The sequence below is a fragment of the Electrophorus electricus genome, unplaced genomic scaffold (assembly GCF_041902795.1).
Source record: "Electrophorus electricus isolate QZ-2024a unplaced genomic scaffold, ASM4190279v1 Scaffold415, whole genome shotgun sequence".
NCBI lineage: Eukaryota > Metazoa > Chordata > Actinopteri > Gymnotiformes > Gymnotidae > Electrophorus > Electrophorus electricus.
Genome location: NW_027658709.1, coordinates 2,501 through 20,246, shown reverse-complemented (window position 1 = coordinate 20,246; position 17,746 = coordinate 2,501). Strand labels below are relative to the sequence as shown.

Below are 17,746 nucleotides of genomic sequence, written 5' to 3'. Positions count from 1 at the left end.
TTGGCCTTGGGCTGGCCCTTGGTGGGCGCGCTGGCCGTGCGGCGAAGCAGGTGGGCACCAAAGGCGGCCTTACGGCCGCGTAGCACAGCAGCATGGCTGTCTAGAGAAGCCTGCTTTGGGTTTCTGTGGAACAGCCCTTTTATTCCGCTGGCCGGCCGTGCCTGCGAATGGAATGGCGGGAAAGCAGCATGAGGGTCGGTAGACTGAAGGGATCAGCAAGAATCACTTGCAAAAAGCAGGCAGTGCCCAATAATGGAATGTTAGTGATTATGCAAATACAGTAATCATGCTGTAAATGCAAGTTAAAAATAAAAACTTTTAAATGTTAAAAACTGCCACAAAGTCTCAAAATAGCCAGTTAACCATGTTAGGCTTGAACATAATGCAACTAATATTGGGGCCATCCCCAATAACGTATAGTTAAATATAATTAAATAATAGCTACTATACTGTTAGACCAAAATTCCAGGTACCATATGAAATGATCAAGAGACTTCAAATAGTTAAAACATAATATAAAATGTAGCTTACTGGTTTTTTTTTTAAATCAGACTTTATGAGTTGAAAGCAACATTATATAAATACAAGCAAGGCACTTATCAGCTAGTTGTCACTGCCCCGCCTTTATATTGCTGTTCTCTACTGGCTTCAACTACTCATCTGCAACATTACCACTGCTGGACGAAATATTCCTTTTTTTTCTCAGATAGACTAGCCACGACAGGAGGACGGACAACAATACATGTGCATAACTTGGTCAAATGTGCAACTACACCGGCCCGGTGCAAGTTGACACACATGTCGGACACGTACTCAGCCGAGTGTGAACACAGAGCTGTTTAAGCAGATATGGAGGAGGCACACCAGGGTGGAAATGTAATGAAGTGGGAAATTCACAAATACGTTGCACGAAAAATGACACTGGGTTATTGCTTGTGCGTCACATCGGAAACGTCCATCTGATTTAACCCAGAACAATATCGAGGTACTACATTTAATTAATGAGCTGGTTACCTGAATCATAGGTCAGCCTTATTTTGTTCTAATATCAAAGGGGGCATGCAAACAATACATTCAGCTTACTGTATCTTTTGCAAAGCTTCGCACCCAATGTCATTTCATGAACTATGTAAAAGTAGATCCATGTGGAATGTCCTTAATATAATATACCATCAGCAAATGGGATACACATAAAAGCATACAGACAAAAGCATACAAAGAGTAATAGCTGGAACACCAAGATTCCAAAGAGCACAGAAGTGAGCTCTACTAATCTAAGAAACGCAACGTATCAGTTTGGCAATTTCCGGCAGCACAACAACACTAAATAGACTAAATAGATTCGGGAACAGATAATTAACCCACATAATAAAAAACAGCCAGCCGAACTGAATACAGAGAAGCAGAATACAGGAAAGAGTACCTGCTAAGCTCTGGCTCTTCATCGTCAACAAAACAACCGACCATGAGTGACTAAGGTTCATCCGACGTCCTTTCTAAGATTACAGGCATGGGTACGGTGTGCCCACGCCCATCAGCCGGGTCGGACGGAATAGCCAGATATTGCAAAACAGGACGTTCAAGGCCGTATTGCAGATTGAGAATCTCCTGAGTGAGGTGAAATTGGAGGAGGAGCTGTCGCCCCTGGAACGCGGCTTCTGTAAAGCCCCCCACCCCCACCCAGCCCCACCCAGCCCTGGTGCCTACCGCTGCCCTCCACAGCAGAGGGGGAACCGGGACACTGGATCTGCTTAGGGGTCAAATGAGAAAGCTGGCGAGCTAATAGGCAGTGGTCATCATGGCACAACCCATCTCTGCGTGAGTTGGCAAGGTTGGATGCTGGTGCATGAGGCCAGGCTCGGTCACGTGCTCGCGAGGGGCGCGAGCACGGCGGAGGTGGGGAGGCGGACATATGGCACATGCAGAGGGTGCTGATTGCGTCTCACTACACCTGAAAGTCTGAGTGACAGCATCGGGGCTCCTAACAAATTCCTGCCTCTAAACACAGCTTTTCGACTAAGGAGGTTGCACTGAAAGCACAAAGAGAAAGAGACAGAGAGAGCGGTCAGAGAGAGAGGGAGAGAGAGAGAGAGGGAGAGAGGGAGAGAGAGGCAAGGAAAGACTATACAAAGAGAGATAGAAAACTATACAAAACACACATCTGTAATCATCACAGTATCATGGAGACAGTCTATGAAAAATGACATGAAATAATTAACAACATAGAGGTGAATGGTTTTTTATAAGATAGCACCTCAAAATGTTCAAATATCTATTCTATCAGGCTTAATTCCTGAAAACCACAAATTTCAACATGATAATGTAGAACAGCCACAATGTGCTAATGTTGAGAATGTATAACGATTAAGATGGACCAAACAAGCAGTTACCCGCTAAGGTGCCTGTTTACCCAAGACAATCAGATAAGCAGAAAGTACATATTGCATTACATACCAGAATAAAACCTACTTCTGTTCCGGCATACTCATTCTTTCTTGCCTCATACCTACGTCAACGAACGTCTGAATTTAGAAGTTAACTTCTTTACTCCCTTCAAAGCGACTGTAGAACTTTTAGAAAATATAACCTCCCCAGACAAGAAAATAAAGGAAAAAGGGCAAAGCACTGATATTTTATAAACACAAAACCTGAGGATGGGAATAGTGGTGCAAAAACCTAGACTGCCTCACCAGGAGAGCGATAACCAAGGAAGGCTGTGCTTCCTCATAGAGGCCAGGGCACCTACCTTACCAGTGATGTCATTCAGAGCCACATGGACAAAGATGGATGCTTCTTCCATTCCCTCCAGATACACGTGACGGTAACCTGCACGGTGAAAATTTATCCGGCATCGTCAGGTACTGAAGCGGTTAGAGTCACTGAAATTCCACTGCGTTACAAAGCGGGTGGTGATGACACTTAAAGAGGGAAGGGGTCTGTTTCCAGGCAGGAAATGAGCGCCAAAGTCTAGCTGGAAGGGAGACCTGGCTACCTGGCATCATGCTGTTAAAGGCGATGGTCCTCTGGCCGATGAAGTCCTGGCCAATGGGGTCGTGATCCCAGACTAGGAAGCGCACGAGTGTAATCTCTGGCATTTGCACAGTAAAGACCAGGGTTTCCTCCCACATGGGGTTGAATCCTGAGAGAGAGAGCGAGAGAGAGAAAGAGACAGTGAGAGAGTAGAAGGGGAAAGTGTTAGTAAACGGCATACACGATTTTTAAGAATTCATGAATTATTAAGACGATTAGAGCCAGAGTGATGCAGTTCAGTGGTGCCAGCCTCATGCATAATATATAACACACAGACACACACAGACACACGCACACACACACAATTTGATACTACACAGCATGAAGCACCAGCCCCTGAAACGCCAGACATAATGGCTGAGCCTGAACGGGTGCTTGCTGGGCTCCAGAGGTCAGCCACCACCTGCGCGGCACGTGAAACCCCTCTGACCCATGACCGCCACTCACCGTTGTCATCAACCACTCGGGTCTGCTCCTTGCAACAGTCCACAGGCAAGCCAATGATCTCCACTTCCACGAAGGGGTCTATGATCTACACAACATAGATTATATATATGTATATAAATAAATAAATATATGCTTATATATGTATATTCACGCCATTGTTTATTAAATGCAGCAGTAGAAGAATCAGCAGTGTGTGCAGCACCACCACCTCCATCATATCCCCAGGCCGAACAGGGCCGAAGCCCCTTTAGGGCGTGAAGGCCACGGACCCTGTGGGGCGAGCTCCAGTTTCTGGGGTCATCCCACGGGGTCCAAGCACCACTCTTATAAGGGAGGAAGGCTTAAAGTGGGCACAGGTATAAAACTGTCGCAGGGGAATGATCTGGGCTGTGTTGTGTTCGGTTAGGGTCTAATACTGATTAGACAGCTCGGTAATTATGGACGGAGCAGACGGACTGTGGGAAGGGCGTGGCCAAACATTTGTCTGTTTAGTATCAGATATTATTGAGAGGGGCTGGTAATATGGGTGGGCTTAACTGGTACGAACCAGCATTGTGTTGGGGGCTCCATTGTCAAGTTGAGAAGCTTAGTGACACATCACCAACACGGACCCCAGAAGCCCCCCAAAGGGGTTGAGGATACATTACAGCAGAATTCAAGATTTTTCTATTGGAAACAATAGGAGAAGTGTGAAAAACCCCATTTTTCCATGAAAGAAGGAGACACTCTCTTACATGCTGCAGTCAATATATAGTGGTTATGAGCCACTGGGAACTGAGAGCAGGAGGACTCCCAGAATGCTTCTCTGCAGATTGTATTTAGCTTCAAAATGAATGTTCTACATTGTGCTGAAAACCTCCCCTTTTGCCCCACCTAGTCTGTCTTTGGCCTGTTATTGGTAAACAATCGTGGTCTCATTGGTAAGAAAGGGTACTTTGTGATTCTTCTTCGCCGTCGATGCTACAACGTCTGCGTGCGTACGTATAAATGTATGCTGGGGAAAAAGGGAGAGAGAGAGAGAGGGAGAAGGGAACAGACGGGACAGGGAAAGGATTCCAGGCATGGCTGGTTTTCCCGCTCCAGCCGCAGTGCACACCTCTCCGCGGTCTCCCAGCATGGAGTCCTTGGGTTTGGGCAGCTGCTGCCCGCTGATTAATTTCAGCACCAGCTGCTTCCTCATCTGCCCAGGCCGCGGGTCCTCCAGCATCGGGCTAAAGGAGCCTGACGGCAGGTTGAAACAATGAGAGAAAGCAAGACAGAGGTCACGTTCCCATTTAAAGCATATTAGCAACAGAACCCTGACCTACATTGCTTAAGGGGAAGCAGTTATGACACCTTTTCTTTGGATACTGGTGGCACAGTGGTAGATAGTGGCAAAGTTAGTGGTAAATAGTAGCAAACCTATAAGTGTTAACTTATAGAAAGTTCAAGTTGAGGTTTTACTGACGTTCCTCTGGGTATATGAAGTGAGATGTCATTTCTTCCACATCACGCAGTACAGCAGCGTAATACACTGGAGTACAAAGTGTGAATGCACAATACAACCGTGCAAGAAGTGTGCAGAAGATGCAGGAAATACAATAAGTCTTGAGTGTTGATGGGCCAGATGGTGATGGATTGAGTCTGGTTTAGTCCAGGCAGGCATTGGGGGGTGGGGTTGGACACCAGTGAGTTAGGTCTGATTGCCTCTGGGAAGAATCTGATATTGAAGCGGTCATAATTTCATCATTTTCATTTGATAAAGTTAATGTGTAGAAATTCGTAGAGCAATGTGGTGCGCAGAATCTAAACTAAACCTAATCTCATGGAGAGAAATGGCGTTTATTCGCAAGCCGCGCTCTATCCTCACCTTCACACATGCACTCGGGCTTGAGGACATAGCCGCAGTTGCCGTTGCTGTAGAACTTGGCCCTGTTCATCTGAAGGACCCGGCCCTCGGACTGGTAGTTTAAAGCCACTGCACACACACACACACACACACACACACACACACACACACACACACACACACACACACACAGAGAATGCTTTACGTGACCTCTATAGTACCTGCTTTTCATACCAATATGCTTGTGTTACAAATGCGTTTACACTATAAAAGACACTATAGAGTGTAACTGATTAATTTACTTAATTGATCTCTTTCCACCTGCACGCCACCCGTGCCACTCCTTAAATCCTATTTTACCGACTGTAAACGCCCATCAAATACACCCGGCAGCAACCCTGGCAGTGTGGAATCACAATGGTCACTAACTCTGTTCCTGGACATCTACGTTCCTGCAGAGTTCAGCTGCTGCCTGGAACTACTCATCCAGCCAATCAGGATGTTCCGCACGCACTAATGAGCAAGCTGAACAGAAACGAGGTCTCCAAGAAGAGCATTTAGCGACCACCTCCCCGGGCTGTTTCTGTCCTCTCGGTCCCGAGGCACATCGGGCTGGGGTGCGGACGTACCCAGGTGGCAGCCGGCGTTCCAGAAGGGCTGCGGGTTGAAGTTGCTGGAGTCGACACGGTAGGGCGAGGGGTAGATGCGCGAAAGCTGCCGTTGGTTGAAGCGCACGAGGTGGGTGGGCCTTTGCTGTAGCAGCTGTTGAGCCTTGGTCTCGCTCAGCGAGGACACCAGCCAGCTGGTCCCACCTACAAGCCACAAGGTAAATACAGTGTCAGAGTACAAAGGACACACGCCTGCCACATGCCTGTCACATGTCTGCCAAATGCCTGTCACATGCCTATTACATGTAAAGCTTTCTGGAGGGGATGAGAAGATGCAGCTTCAATAACTAACATAATGTGAATTTTTTATGTGATACATAAGTGTGATTTGTGAATTTGATGTGTGAATGTGATATATGATGTGTGATTGTGATGTGTGAATGTGGTGTTTGAATGTGATGTATAATGAATGATGTGTGATATGTGAATGTGATGTATGATGTATGATGTGTGACATGTGAATGTGATGTATGTGTGATATGTGAATGTGATGCATGATGTATGATGTGCGATATGTGATGTATGATGTATAATGTATGATGTTTGATGTATGATGTGTGATATGTGAATGTGATGTATGATGTATGATATGTGAATGTGATGTATGATGTATGTGTGATATGTGAATGTGATGTATGATGTGTGATATGTGAATGTGATGTATGATGTGTGATATGTGATGTATGATGTATAATGTATGATGTATGATGTGTGACATGTGAATGTGATGTATGTGTGATCTGTGAATGTGATGCATGATGTATGATGTGCGATATGTAATGTATGATGTATAATGTATGATGTTTGATGTATGATGTGTGATATGTGAATGTGATGTATGATGTATGATATGTGAATGTGATGTATGATGTATGTGTGATATGTGAATGTGATGTATGATGTGTGATATGTGAATGTGATGTATGATGTGTGATATGTGATGTATGATGTATAATGTATGATGTATGATGTGTGACATGTGAATGTGATGTATGTGTGATCTGTGAATGTGATGCATGATGTATGATGTGCGATATGTAATGTATGATGTATAATGTATGATGTTTGATGTATGACGTGTGATATGTGAATGTGATGTATGATGTATGACGTGTGATATGTGAATGTGATGTATGATGTATGTGATATGTGAATGTGATGTATGATGTGTGATATGTGATGTATGATGTATAATGTATTATGTATAATGTATGATGTGTAATATGTGAATGTGATGTATGACGTGTGATATGTGAATGTGATGTATAATGTATGACGTGTGATATGTGAATGTGATGTATGATGTATGACATGTGATATGTGAATGTGATGTATGGCGTATGATGTGTGATATGTGAATATGATATATGATGTGTGATATGTGATGTATGATGTATAATGTATAATGTATAATGTATGATGTATAATGTAGGATGTATGATGTGTGATATGTGAATGTGACGTATGACGTGTGATATGTGAATGTGATGTATGATGTATAATGTATGATGTATGATGTGTGATGTGTGATATGTGAATGTGATGTATGATATATGACGTGTGATATGTGATATGTGAATGTGATACTCTTCCTGTGGTATTTCCTCACCTTGGGTCTCCAGCTCCTGCATGGCCACAGATTTCGTGTATTTTACCAGGTCAGACAGAGCCCTGGACAGTTTCATGGTTTTCTTCCTTCTGCAGACACAACCCCAGTCGCTAAATACCAAAGCAGCACTGGCTTGCCATACACACACCACAGCCCCTCTGCGTATACACCCTCCTGCCGTGCGCCTCCTACCTGCTGTGGTGCGAGGGGGCTCGTGATGCGCTGCCTGAGCTCTCCTGATCTGTGTCTGTGTCCTCAAAGCTGGACACCTTCTTCAGCTTGCTCGACTTTTTCTACAGTGCCAGGAGACCACAGATCGGTGACTCGATGACTCAATGTGTGGGTGTGTGTGTGTGCATCAGAGAGGGAGACTGACCTTGCGTTTGGAGAAGCTGCCCATAAAGGATTTGGCCAACTTCTTGTTCGCGCTGGGGATGGCCTCGTCTCCCGTGTCTGTACTGTCTTCTCCTCTGCCCTGCAACCAAGACAGCAACGGGTCGTTGGAAGGGGTCCTTCATCCATCCTGCTCTCACCAGCACTTGCTTAAAATAAAATGACGGATGACGTGTGGTTGTATCCCTCGAGCAAACCAAAAGGTGGGAAATGTCCAAAATAAAAACGGCTCCCAGGTGAGAAAGATACAGAGATTTTGAGGCAATGTCCTTCGTCATGTAACGAGGTTCATGCAGGAGGTTAAAAGCAAGGTGGGCATCTTGTGCTATATACTTTAGCCACTAGGTGGCAGCATCAGTGCACACGCAGCTCTAGCTGTCGCCACGCTGGTGTCGCTGGAGTTGGCGGAGATTCTGCACTGTAATTCTGGGCAACAGTTCAGCCAAGGCTGATTCATTAAGAGTCGGAAGGGACAAATGACTTCCTCTACTAGGTAAGCCACACACCAGCGCTTGCATTTAAAAGTGGGAACAGGAACGGCCCGATGAGAAATCTCATTAGATGCAGTGAGTAAGGACGTAGAATCATGAAGTGGACAGTGAGAGTGCCAGACTACTTCTGAAGAGAAATCCAAAGGAGATCAACCGTCTAACAGATGGCAGCAGCTCCATCCTGAGCGTGCTGAAAGCTGCCCAGCCTCTCATGCCCCCCGAGCTGACCCTGAGCGGGGGGTGGGCGGGGGGGGTGGGTCCAGGGGAAAGGGGTGGGGCTGGGGGCGGGGTAACAAAAAAGACCCTCTTTTCATTACCATGCACTCCGGTTGGAATGCCACATCTCCCGATGCATCTTGAGTGACACCGAGGTCATCTTAATGACCCCAGTGGAAACTGGGAGCCACTGAGGTTTCACCAACATAATATGCTCATGCTACAACAGCAGTTATCTCCTCCGCCAGACCAAGGTAGCCGTTTATCTGTTGGACGGGGACTAAATCATACAGCAGAGCCCGAGTCTTCCCACGAGAGCAAACAAACGACTCAATCCTTCTCCCACCATTTTCTGCAATAGTCCGTCGGGGGTCTTGGGGAGGATACAGCTTTTGACCCACCTGCCCTGCGATATACAGTTGCTAGGAAGTCGCTACCTTTAAGACCTCGCTTTGGATCGTTTCACCGTCCGTGCTTAAATTCAAACAGGCCACGCAATGTATGCAACAGCAGAGGCCTTGCACTTTCAAAGAGAAAAACAACAATGAGAAAAGAGAAATACAAAAAAAAGAGGGAACAGAGGAGAGGGAGAGAGAGAGAGCGCACAGGGAGACGTCTGGTGGGAGCGTGCGATGGTTTCCTGGCTAACCTTCCCAGCAGCCTTCTCGCTGGGCTTGCCTGAGGGAGGCAGGGCCGCCAGGGTGAAGCTGTCCGGGTCTTCACGGTCCCGGATCTGAGACTCTTTCATCAGGCTGTCCAGCTTTTTTTTTGCAACGTTCTCCACATGCTTCCTGTTCATGGACGTCTGAGGGAAGGGAGAAACGGGTAAGCCAGGAGAGAGAGAGAGAGAGAGAGAGAGCCAGAGAGAGAGAGAGAGAGAGAGAGAGAGAGAGAGAGATAGATAGAAAGCATGAGGGAGAGTGATAAAGCGCAAGAGAGAGAGAGAGAGAGAGAGAGCCAGAGAGAGAGAGAGAGAGAGAGAGAGAGAGAGATAGAAAGCATGAGGGAGAGTGATAAAGCGCAAGAGAGAGAGAGAGAGAGAGAGAACCAGAGAGAGTGAGAGAGAGAGAGAGAGAGAGAGAGAGAGAAAGAGAGAGATAGAAAGCATGAGGGAGAGTGATAAAGCGCAAGAGTGAGAGAGAGAGAGAGAGAGAGAGAGATAGAAAGCATGAGGGAGAGTGATAAAGCGCAAGAGTGAGAGAGAGAGAGAGAGAGAGCCAGAGAGTGAGAGAGAGAGAGAGAGAGAGAAAGAGAGAGATAGAAAGCATGAGGGAGAGTGATAAAGCGCAAGAGTGAGAGAGAGAGAGAGAAAGAGAGAGATAGAAAGCATGAGGGAGAGTGATAAAGCACGAGAGAGAGAGAGAGAGAGCCAGATAGAGTGAGAGAGAGAGAGAGATAGAAAGCATGAGGGAGAGTGATAAAGCACAAGAGTGAGAGAGAGAGAGAGAGAGAGAGAGAGTGAGAGGAAGAGAGAGAGCAAGAGTGAGATAGAAAGCATGAGGGAGAGTGATAAAACGCAAGAGTGAGAGAGAGAGAGAGAGAGAGAGCCAGAGAGAGTGAGAGAGAGAGAGAGCCAGAGAGAGTGAGAGAGAGAGAGAGAGAGAGAAAGAGAGAGAGAGATAGAAAGCATGAGGGAGAGTGATAAAGCGCAAGAGTGAGAGAGAGAGAGAGCCAGAGAGAGTGAGAGAGAGAGAGAGAGAGAGAGTGAGAGGAAGAGAGAGCAAGAGTGAGATAGATAGGTTGCAAAGGAGAGAGACTACAAAAAAGAATTAGTTTTTGCAGGGGTGGGCGTATGTGTGTCAGGAGATAATGGCATAATTGCATAATAATGCAATGGCAGCGCTGGGGTGGATTGACTCACCCTCTGCGTGTGTCACTCCTGAGCCAACCTCATACTTCTGAATGTGCAGGTACATAATGGCATTACACACTCCACTTCCAGGCTTCGGGTCAAAATGATTTCAATTTGAAATCACCCCAGCCAGCTGAGGGAGAACATCGCCTGGAGGGTATATTCACGAATGACACCAGCTCCCGTCTTTCCTCGACGACTCGGCTAGTGCTGTGTGTGTGCGTGTGTGTGTGTGTGTGTGTGTGAACGTGCTGATCTGTTGTGAGTGGCTCTCCAGAGCTGGGCAGAAAGCAGCTGAACTCTCCGTGATGATAGACTCACCTGACAAGAGCCTTGCTTCTGTGAGCTGGTTTGTTGAGCCACTGCAGAAGATATTGTTTCAGAACAAAGTTTTGCATGGGCTGTCAGAGCTTGGAGCCGTTAGCCGTCTGTTGTGTTTCAGTTCACAGAGTCCAAGCATCCAACCCCCCCCCCCCGCATGACAAAGCACCAAACTTGTCCACACATGTCAGATCCTATAGACATATACAGTTTGTGTTTTGGACCACATGGGCCAATCTAGTTTTACACAGCGCAGGAGACTTCTAGACTATAAACCGATATTTAAGTCATGATCTTGTGACCGAGCAGAAATGCACCAGGCAGGGATTGTGCTCATGAACCAATCAGTGCGTAGATTTTGGAATCTATGACTGACATATTAGATTAATGAGCTATGGTGAATCTGCCACCATAGTCAGATTACAGCAGAACACAGCTGAGCCATATGATCAATTCTGCCTCACATATGTCAGGACGACCTACAGGAAACATACAGTATTTTCCATATTTCCCATGGAACTGAGAATTATCATCACAGGAAAGATCTGCTAACACAATCATTTAAAAAAACCTCAAAAAATGATTCCATTTGGATTAAAGAGCTTCTCTATCTCATAACTGATTCAGGGTTCACTTAACAGCACACATGATTACCACTTCAATAGCAACCCAGCCATTGTCAGTATAAAAAAGAAACCCAAGGAAACAGTATTGTACCACACTTTATCACAGCTCTTAGAGACTCCTCAGAAGCTACATGCCTGGCTGCGTCTGAACGGAGCTGCAGACCAGCGAGACTCTCGTTCCCCTGTGAAATATTTACCACATTACACAGGGTCTTCCGGCTCAGACAAAAGAGTGGGAAACTGCAGGGGGGGGGGTCATGCGCGAGTTCGCTTTGAGCCACGTTTCAAAGAGAATGAGAAATTGACACAAAAGTAGAAGGTGAGGGAGCTTTCTGGAAAACTGCAGCTTATGTGCACGGAGGTGGATTCTATTATTGGCGTCACGCTGAACTGAGTAGTGGGAAGGTGTGAAAAATAAAGCAAGACAACCAAAGCTGTCTATGAAAAAAAAACAAAACAACAAAAAAACTAAACACAAAAAAACAACACTCCAGGTTTGTAAAAATATGTGTCCGCCACATAATTTCATGCCATACAGAGAACGTGAAACTTTGGATTTGCAAGCAGACAGGAAAAGCGATGGCTCTCTGGATTTTTAGGCAGGGACAGGATGAGCTGAAGGTGGGTCTCATCAAAAATGAACAGGTCTTAGGACTTAGTCTGTACTAAGAGCCCTGAGCGGTTATAAATATAACAGTAGTATGACTGAACCCAGAATAATGTACAATGCTTCTGGGTGGTCTCCTATCCCCTTAATGCCCTGCGTTCTGCTATATTAGTGTGATGCGAATGTCAGAAGTGCGCCATGCGTTAAATGAACGCGCTCGGACGTTGCTAAATGAACATTGTTCTTCATATTACGGCGACATGTTCGTCAGTGGAATTAGCATGATTAAGAAAGGCAGGGCAGCTTCTGCTTAAATGTAACGAAAGCAAGGAGGAGAGACAGAGAGCTTTCAGGAGGAACAGCGAGGCTGAGAAAGAAAGCAAGAGAGAGCGAGAGAGCGAGAGAGAGAGAGCATGCGAGGACATCTGAGGGGAACACTGGAAGAGCCCCAGGCCCTGCAGGGACGAGAGGCCACTCACATCTCCGTTCATCAGCTTGTAGTCATCCTCCATTTCGTCGGCGCTGTCCTCGTCCGACACATCGCCCTCCTCCGCATTCTCATCAATGTTGGTTGGCAACTTCTTGCCCTGCGCGGTACAACAGGTTCGGAGAACAATCGGAAATACATAGAGATGCACAAAAGGCAAACGCACGGAGGACGCTGGTCTGGGCATGAGCCAACGTCAGCGCACCGTCTCCAGCAGTGCAGATGCTCTCAAGACTGCAATGTTTTTGGGTAACTGGGCCATGCTTAATAATATCACAGCCCCCCTGACTTAGCCATATGTTACATAAGCAGCGAGGCAAATTTTAGATTTTGATGTTATATTTAGATGTTTCTGAAAAACATAAAGATCTCAAGAGAATGCACAGACCAAGCAGGCTTGAATTAAGGAACAGATCACAAATGCAGCACTTTTTAAAAAGCCTGATAAAGGGCAGCTGTGTCTTTCCTTGTCACACCTCCAATAACAGGTTAACCAAGCAGTCAAGCACTCAGACGTCCTCTCACTTCACAAATGAGGGGGATAATGAGGCTGCGCTGCCTCATCTCAGGTACCGGCGTACGAGACCTGGCAGGCTTGTCGGCTCGTCCACTCACTTGTTGGTGATTGCTTGATTGACATGTGCGTAACAGCCGACTTGAGCGCAACTAGGTGACACGGCGTGGCGGTGTGCGCTTACAAAAGGACAGAGAGGTCCAAGAAAAGCAGCGATCAATCCCACGCACGGTCTGTGGAGCCCTAGTGTCGGGAGCAATCGATTCGGAAGTGTTTTACAAGGTCAGGGGGTTGAAAGGTTGGAGCCATAACTCTCAGTGAATAAGAAGTGGGCAGGAGAGAGAGGCAGAGAGAGAGAGTGTGTGTGTGTGTGTGTGTGTGTGTGTGTGTGTGTGTGTGTGTGTGTGTGTGTGTGTGTGTGTGTGTGCGTGTGTGGTTTGATGCTTCACAGCATCAAACCACAAGGTGGTTTTCTATTTCCCTTTTTTGTCCACAACAGTGCTTGTTTCCAAAAGCATTTCTGGATTTGTACAAATCAAGCTCTGGGAACGTCATATCCCACAAAGCTCTAAGTCCTGCTCAGGGTTGTGAAATCTAATTTGTGTTTGGAAACAAAGTAGCAAGAAGCATTACCAATGGGCACAAATAGCTCACAAATTAGCACGAAACCCAGTGTGTGGTGTACACACTTCCTCCTCAGGGCCAAATCATAACAGAGCACATCTCCTGCCGTTTCTTGTCGTACTGTTTTGTTGGTGGCGTTTGCTGTACCAGCAGGCTGTGGGAAACCAAGCGTGACTAAGGCAAGCACGTTGGCTAAGCAAAAATGAAGCACCTGGCTATATGGCGCTTACATGTGGTTGTGCTAAAGTGCCGCCCTGGCCAGTACATGCGGCTCACGTGGCGCACGTTGGCTTCAGACCACCAGCTGGAGCGTTTCTTGCCGGCTCGCTGCCAAGTGATTTGTCAATATCATCCAATGGCCCAGTTTGTGCCTTGGGGCCAGCTCTCCAGTGGCCGACGGCACTTGGCTTCCAATTATAGCAGCCAGGTCCACGTCGTGCAGTTCCACCTCACGCTATGTGGCCTGATTTCCTGGATGCAAAGATCTCACAGGCTCGTGCAGGGAAGTTAATGGAAAGGGGTTGTTAAAGCGGCTCCGGGTATGTTGGGAAGGCTGTGCGGGACCCGGGAAGCAGCAGGCTGCAGCTCTACTCTGACCGTCGATGATCAATCTGGCGTAACAGACAGGCGCCTTAGACACTGCCTGCCCCAAGCGGAAGCATGAAACAGTCCTACACCTCCCCAAAACCTCAAATGGGTTTATATCTTAGGCTCTGTTCTAGTTAAAACGGTGTTATGAATGTCTACCAACACGAAAGGTGCTTCATGAATTTGCCTGTCAGAAATGTTTTCTCATCTCCCCCTAGCGTGGTGCTTTCTTTCTTTACTGACTCTAGCCACTAGGCTGACTGACTTGTCAGTTGGTTAGTTACAGCAAAAAGCCAAAAATATTTGACCTTGACAAGTATTTTGCCTTTGAGGGCTTCAGGCGAGGGCAGGAGCCCAGACTCCATAACGCTGATGGAGGACACGTCGAGCTTCTCATCCAGGATCTCCACCAGATACTGAGCCATCTTCTTCTGCTGAGGCACGCTGCAGTGGTTCTCGATAGACAGGATGACCGGATACCTATAGAGGGGAAACCAAAGGCACAAACAGCATGCATAGACGATCTGTAAAGAGAAAAGTCAGCAAAAGATGCAGTTTAGAACACCCACAAGTGGGAAATCCACAGTTTTATAAAAAGGGACGTCATGTCTTGTCATGCTTCTGATGAGAAAGTGAGCAAATAATCAAGCATCCGTCATATTTGAAAGAGAAACACAAGGGGCGTTACAAACTGATATATGTTGAACTAGCTGATGACCTGAAGTTAAACCCTAAAGTGGGCAAAATATGCCCGCATGTCAAAACGACCATGCTGATAGAGGTTGCCTAAAAATAGCACTTCATTAGCAACAACCTTGAGGAACCCTGGCTGGGTGCATCTTGATAGGATTATCACCTTTGGCAACAGTGGTGCTAATGAAAAAAGGGAAAAGTAACAAAGGATCATGTGCACGCACACACACACACACACACACACACACACACACACACACACACACACACACACACACACACACACACACACACACACACACACACACACACACACACACACACACACACACACACACACTCACACACACACACACACACTCACACACACACACACACTCACACACACACACACACACACACACACACTCACACACACACATACACACACACATACACACACACACACACACACACACACACACATACACACACACTCACACACACACACACACTCACACACACACACACACACACACACTCACACACACACATACACACACACACACACACACACACACACATACACACACACTCACACACTCACACACACACACACTCACACACACACACACTCACACACACACACACACACACTCACACACACACATACACACACACTCACACACACACACACTCACACACACACACACACACACACTCACACACACACATACACACACACTCACACACACTCACACACACACACACACACACACACACACACACACACACTCACACACACACACACACACACACACACACACACACACACACACACTCACACTCACACACACACACACACACACACACACACACACACACTCACACACACACACACACACACACACACACACACACACTCACACACACACACACGTGTGCTTATATGTGTGTGCAGATATACCCAAACTCTCACACCTATTTCTCACTGCATTGAGATATCAGATCTAATTAATCTAGGCATATGAATAATTCTGAAAGTCATAAATTCCATTTGCACTTACGGGTTCTTGACAAACGCGTATTTGTTGATGGTCTCGATGACGTCCTTGAAGAGGATCTTGGAGGTTAGGGTGTAGCCATGGTGTACTATTGGCTCCCCGTCCGGCCCATCCCAACAATCCACTGGACGATTTAGAAAAGCGGAAACCATTTGGCAACAATGTCAACAACGTGAAAGCAGCTTTTACAATGTCTTTCATTATTTAATCCCTTCTGTTATATCTTCAGCCCCTGTTCCTTCCATTTAGCATTAATGTTATGCTGAGACATTTCTGTTAATTTGATGCCATCCATTCAGTCGCTGGGAATGGAACTGACCTTCCACACATCTGCAGCCTGCCTGCAGCACCCAGGAGTACATGTCCACCCTGGACTGAGACATCAGCTGGTCTCCCATCAGATAGGTGTTGTGAGACGAGGCGATGAAGTAGTTACACAGAGGCTGGGTCATATCCTGGTTGACTTCATGGTGCTCGGGGTTAAAGATGTCCCCAGCTGGGCTGCGCATGTAATTCGTGAAACCTGGACAAGTGGAATACATCGGTGAAGTCTTTAAGCAACGGGACAGCTGTTCTTAGAGGTCAAAGGGTCAAGGCCAAATGCCTGTTCGGTTGCAGTTTAGCTTTGTAAGGCTGCCTGTGAATACCTGAATTATTAATACAGCAGCACAACTTTTCTCAGACTTGGCCATGGAGTATACGGGAACGTGCTTTGCTCTGGCGTGGTGAACGTGGCATGTGCTCTGGCATGGAATACACCACAAAGGCACATGCGCTGGCGTAGAGTACCCAAACGTAGCACGTGCTCAGGCGTAGAGTACCCCAGCTAGGCACGTGCTCTGGCATGGAGTACTCAAACGTGGCACATGTTCACGCCGTTCCTGCTCTAACACATTGGATTTGTAACTCTTAAGGTCATGATAATATGCTGATGAGCACAGTCAGGTGTGACTGTGAAAACATGCACAACGCAAGGACTTCAGCTGATGGGAATATTATGGGAAGAAAGAGCAATGCTTAATCAACCACAAATCAATTACTGGGGATTAGGGATGATCCAAATCCAAAAGAGTTTTCCATCTGCTAGAGGACTAGATGGACAGTTCAGACACAATGGTTAATACTCACCTGAAATAAAATAAGGGGTCACAAGCTAAAATTACATTTATATTAATTTATTTCCAGAGATTTCTCAATCTCATATGCATCTCTTTGCTTAATAGATGCTTTCTAAAGGAAAGAGTAGAATGCTATATGTCATCTTACCGTCAATACCTAGAACCCCCAGTGTCTGGTTTTCAGGACAAGGCTCAAATTTGGCAACAATTTCAAGGCAATGCTCTTTTGTGACTTTGGTCATCTGAAACAAATACAAATCCAAGATAATATTACAAATTAACAGCAGCAACAACAACAAAAAATCCAACAACAACAAAATAAGTAAAAAATATTTCTGCCTGATCATGGAGTTTGCACCCTAATGTGTGAAAAACTGAAACACTTTAAAATGGGTGTACTAAGTAACGTGGATCAAATCCTATGAAGAAACATCTTTCGATTGCACTGGTCTAACCCTGAAATCCGACGGCTGGTCCTTAAATTGGCTGATTGGTAGATCAGATTTCCATCCATGTCAATCAGAATCAGACTAATTCTAATGTTGTAAAGGGGGAGGAGCGTCGGCAGCCCCTACGGTCCCAGTTATCACT

At 46.3% G+C, this 17,746-nt stretch overlaps 1 protein-coding gene across 6 annotated transcripts in view; it reads right to left on the bottom strand.

Annotated features, from left to right (window-relative positions):
- Positions 1 to 6: 6 nt before the first annotated feature.
- LOC145655972 (1-phosphatidylinositol 4,5-bisphosphate phosphodiesterase eta-2-like) overlaps positions 7 to 17,746 on the bottom strand; it is a 19,521-nt gene continuing 1,781 nt past the window's right edge. For 2 of the 6 annotated variants that reach the window (XM_081709435.1, XM_081709439.1), the window contains 17 exons: positions 17,304 to 17,397; positions 16,357 to 16,560; positions 16,041 to 16,161; positions 14,610 to 14,781; positions 12,568 to 12,675; positions 9,332 to 9,487; positions 7,959 to 8,057; positions 7,775 to 7,875; positions 7,583 to 7,671; positions 5,935 to 6,117; positions 5,327 to 5,434; positions 4,574 to 4,698; positions 3,478 to 3,562; positions 2,993 to 3,139; positions 2,747 to 2,826; positions 1,952 to 2,030; positions 7 to 161 (listed from right to left, as the gene is read on the bottom strand). In XM_081709435.1, coding sequence (XP_081565561.1) covers positions 70 to 161; positions 1,952 to 2,030; positions 2,747 to 2,826; positions 2,993 to 3,139; positions 3,478 to 3,562; positions 4,574 to 4,698; positions 5,327 to 5,434; positions 5,935 to 6,117; positions 7,583 to 7,671; positions 7,775 to 7,875; positions 7,959 to 8,057; positions 9,332 to 9,487; positions 12,568 to 12,675; positions 14,610 to 14,781; positions 16,041 to 16,161; positions 16,357 to 16,560; positions 17,304 to 17,397 — 2,043 coding nt within the window. In that variant the 3' untranslated portion in view covers positions 7 to 69. Of the gene's footprint in view, positions 2,031 to 2,746; positions 2,827 to 2,992; positions 3,140 to 3,477; positions 3,563 to 4,573; positions 4,699 to 5,326; positions 5,435 to 5,934; positions 6,118 to 7,582; positions 7,672 to 7,774; positions 7,876 to 7,958; positions 8,058 to 9,331; positions 9,488 to 12,567; positions 12,676 to 14,609; positions 14,782 to 16,040; positions 16,162 to 16,356; positions 16,561 to 17,303; positions 17,398 to 17,746 lie in introns of all 6 variants that reach the window. The other 4 variants (XR_014121789.1, XM_081709437.1, XM_081709438.1 and 1 more) reach the window with 4 other exon arrangements.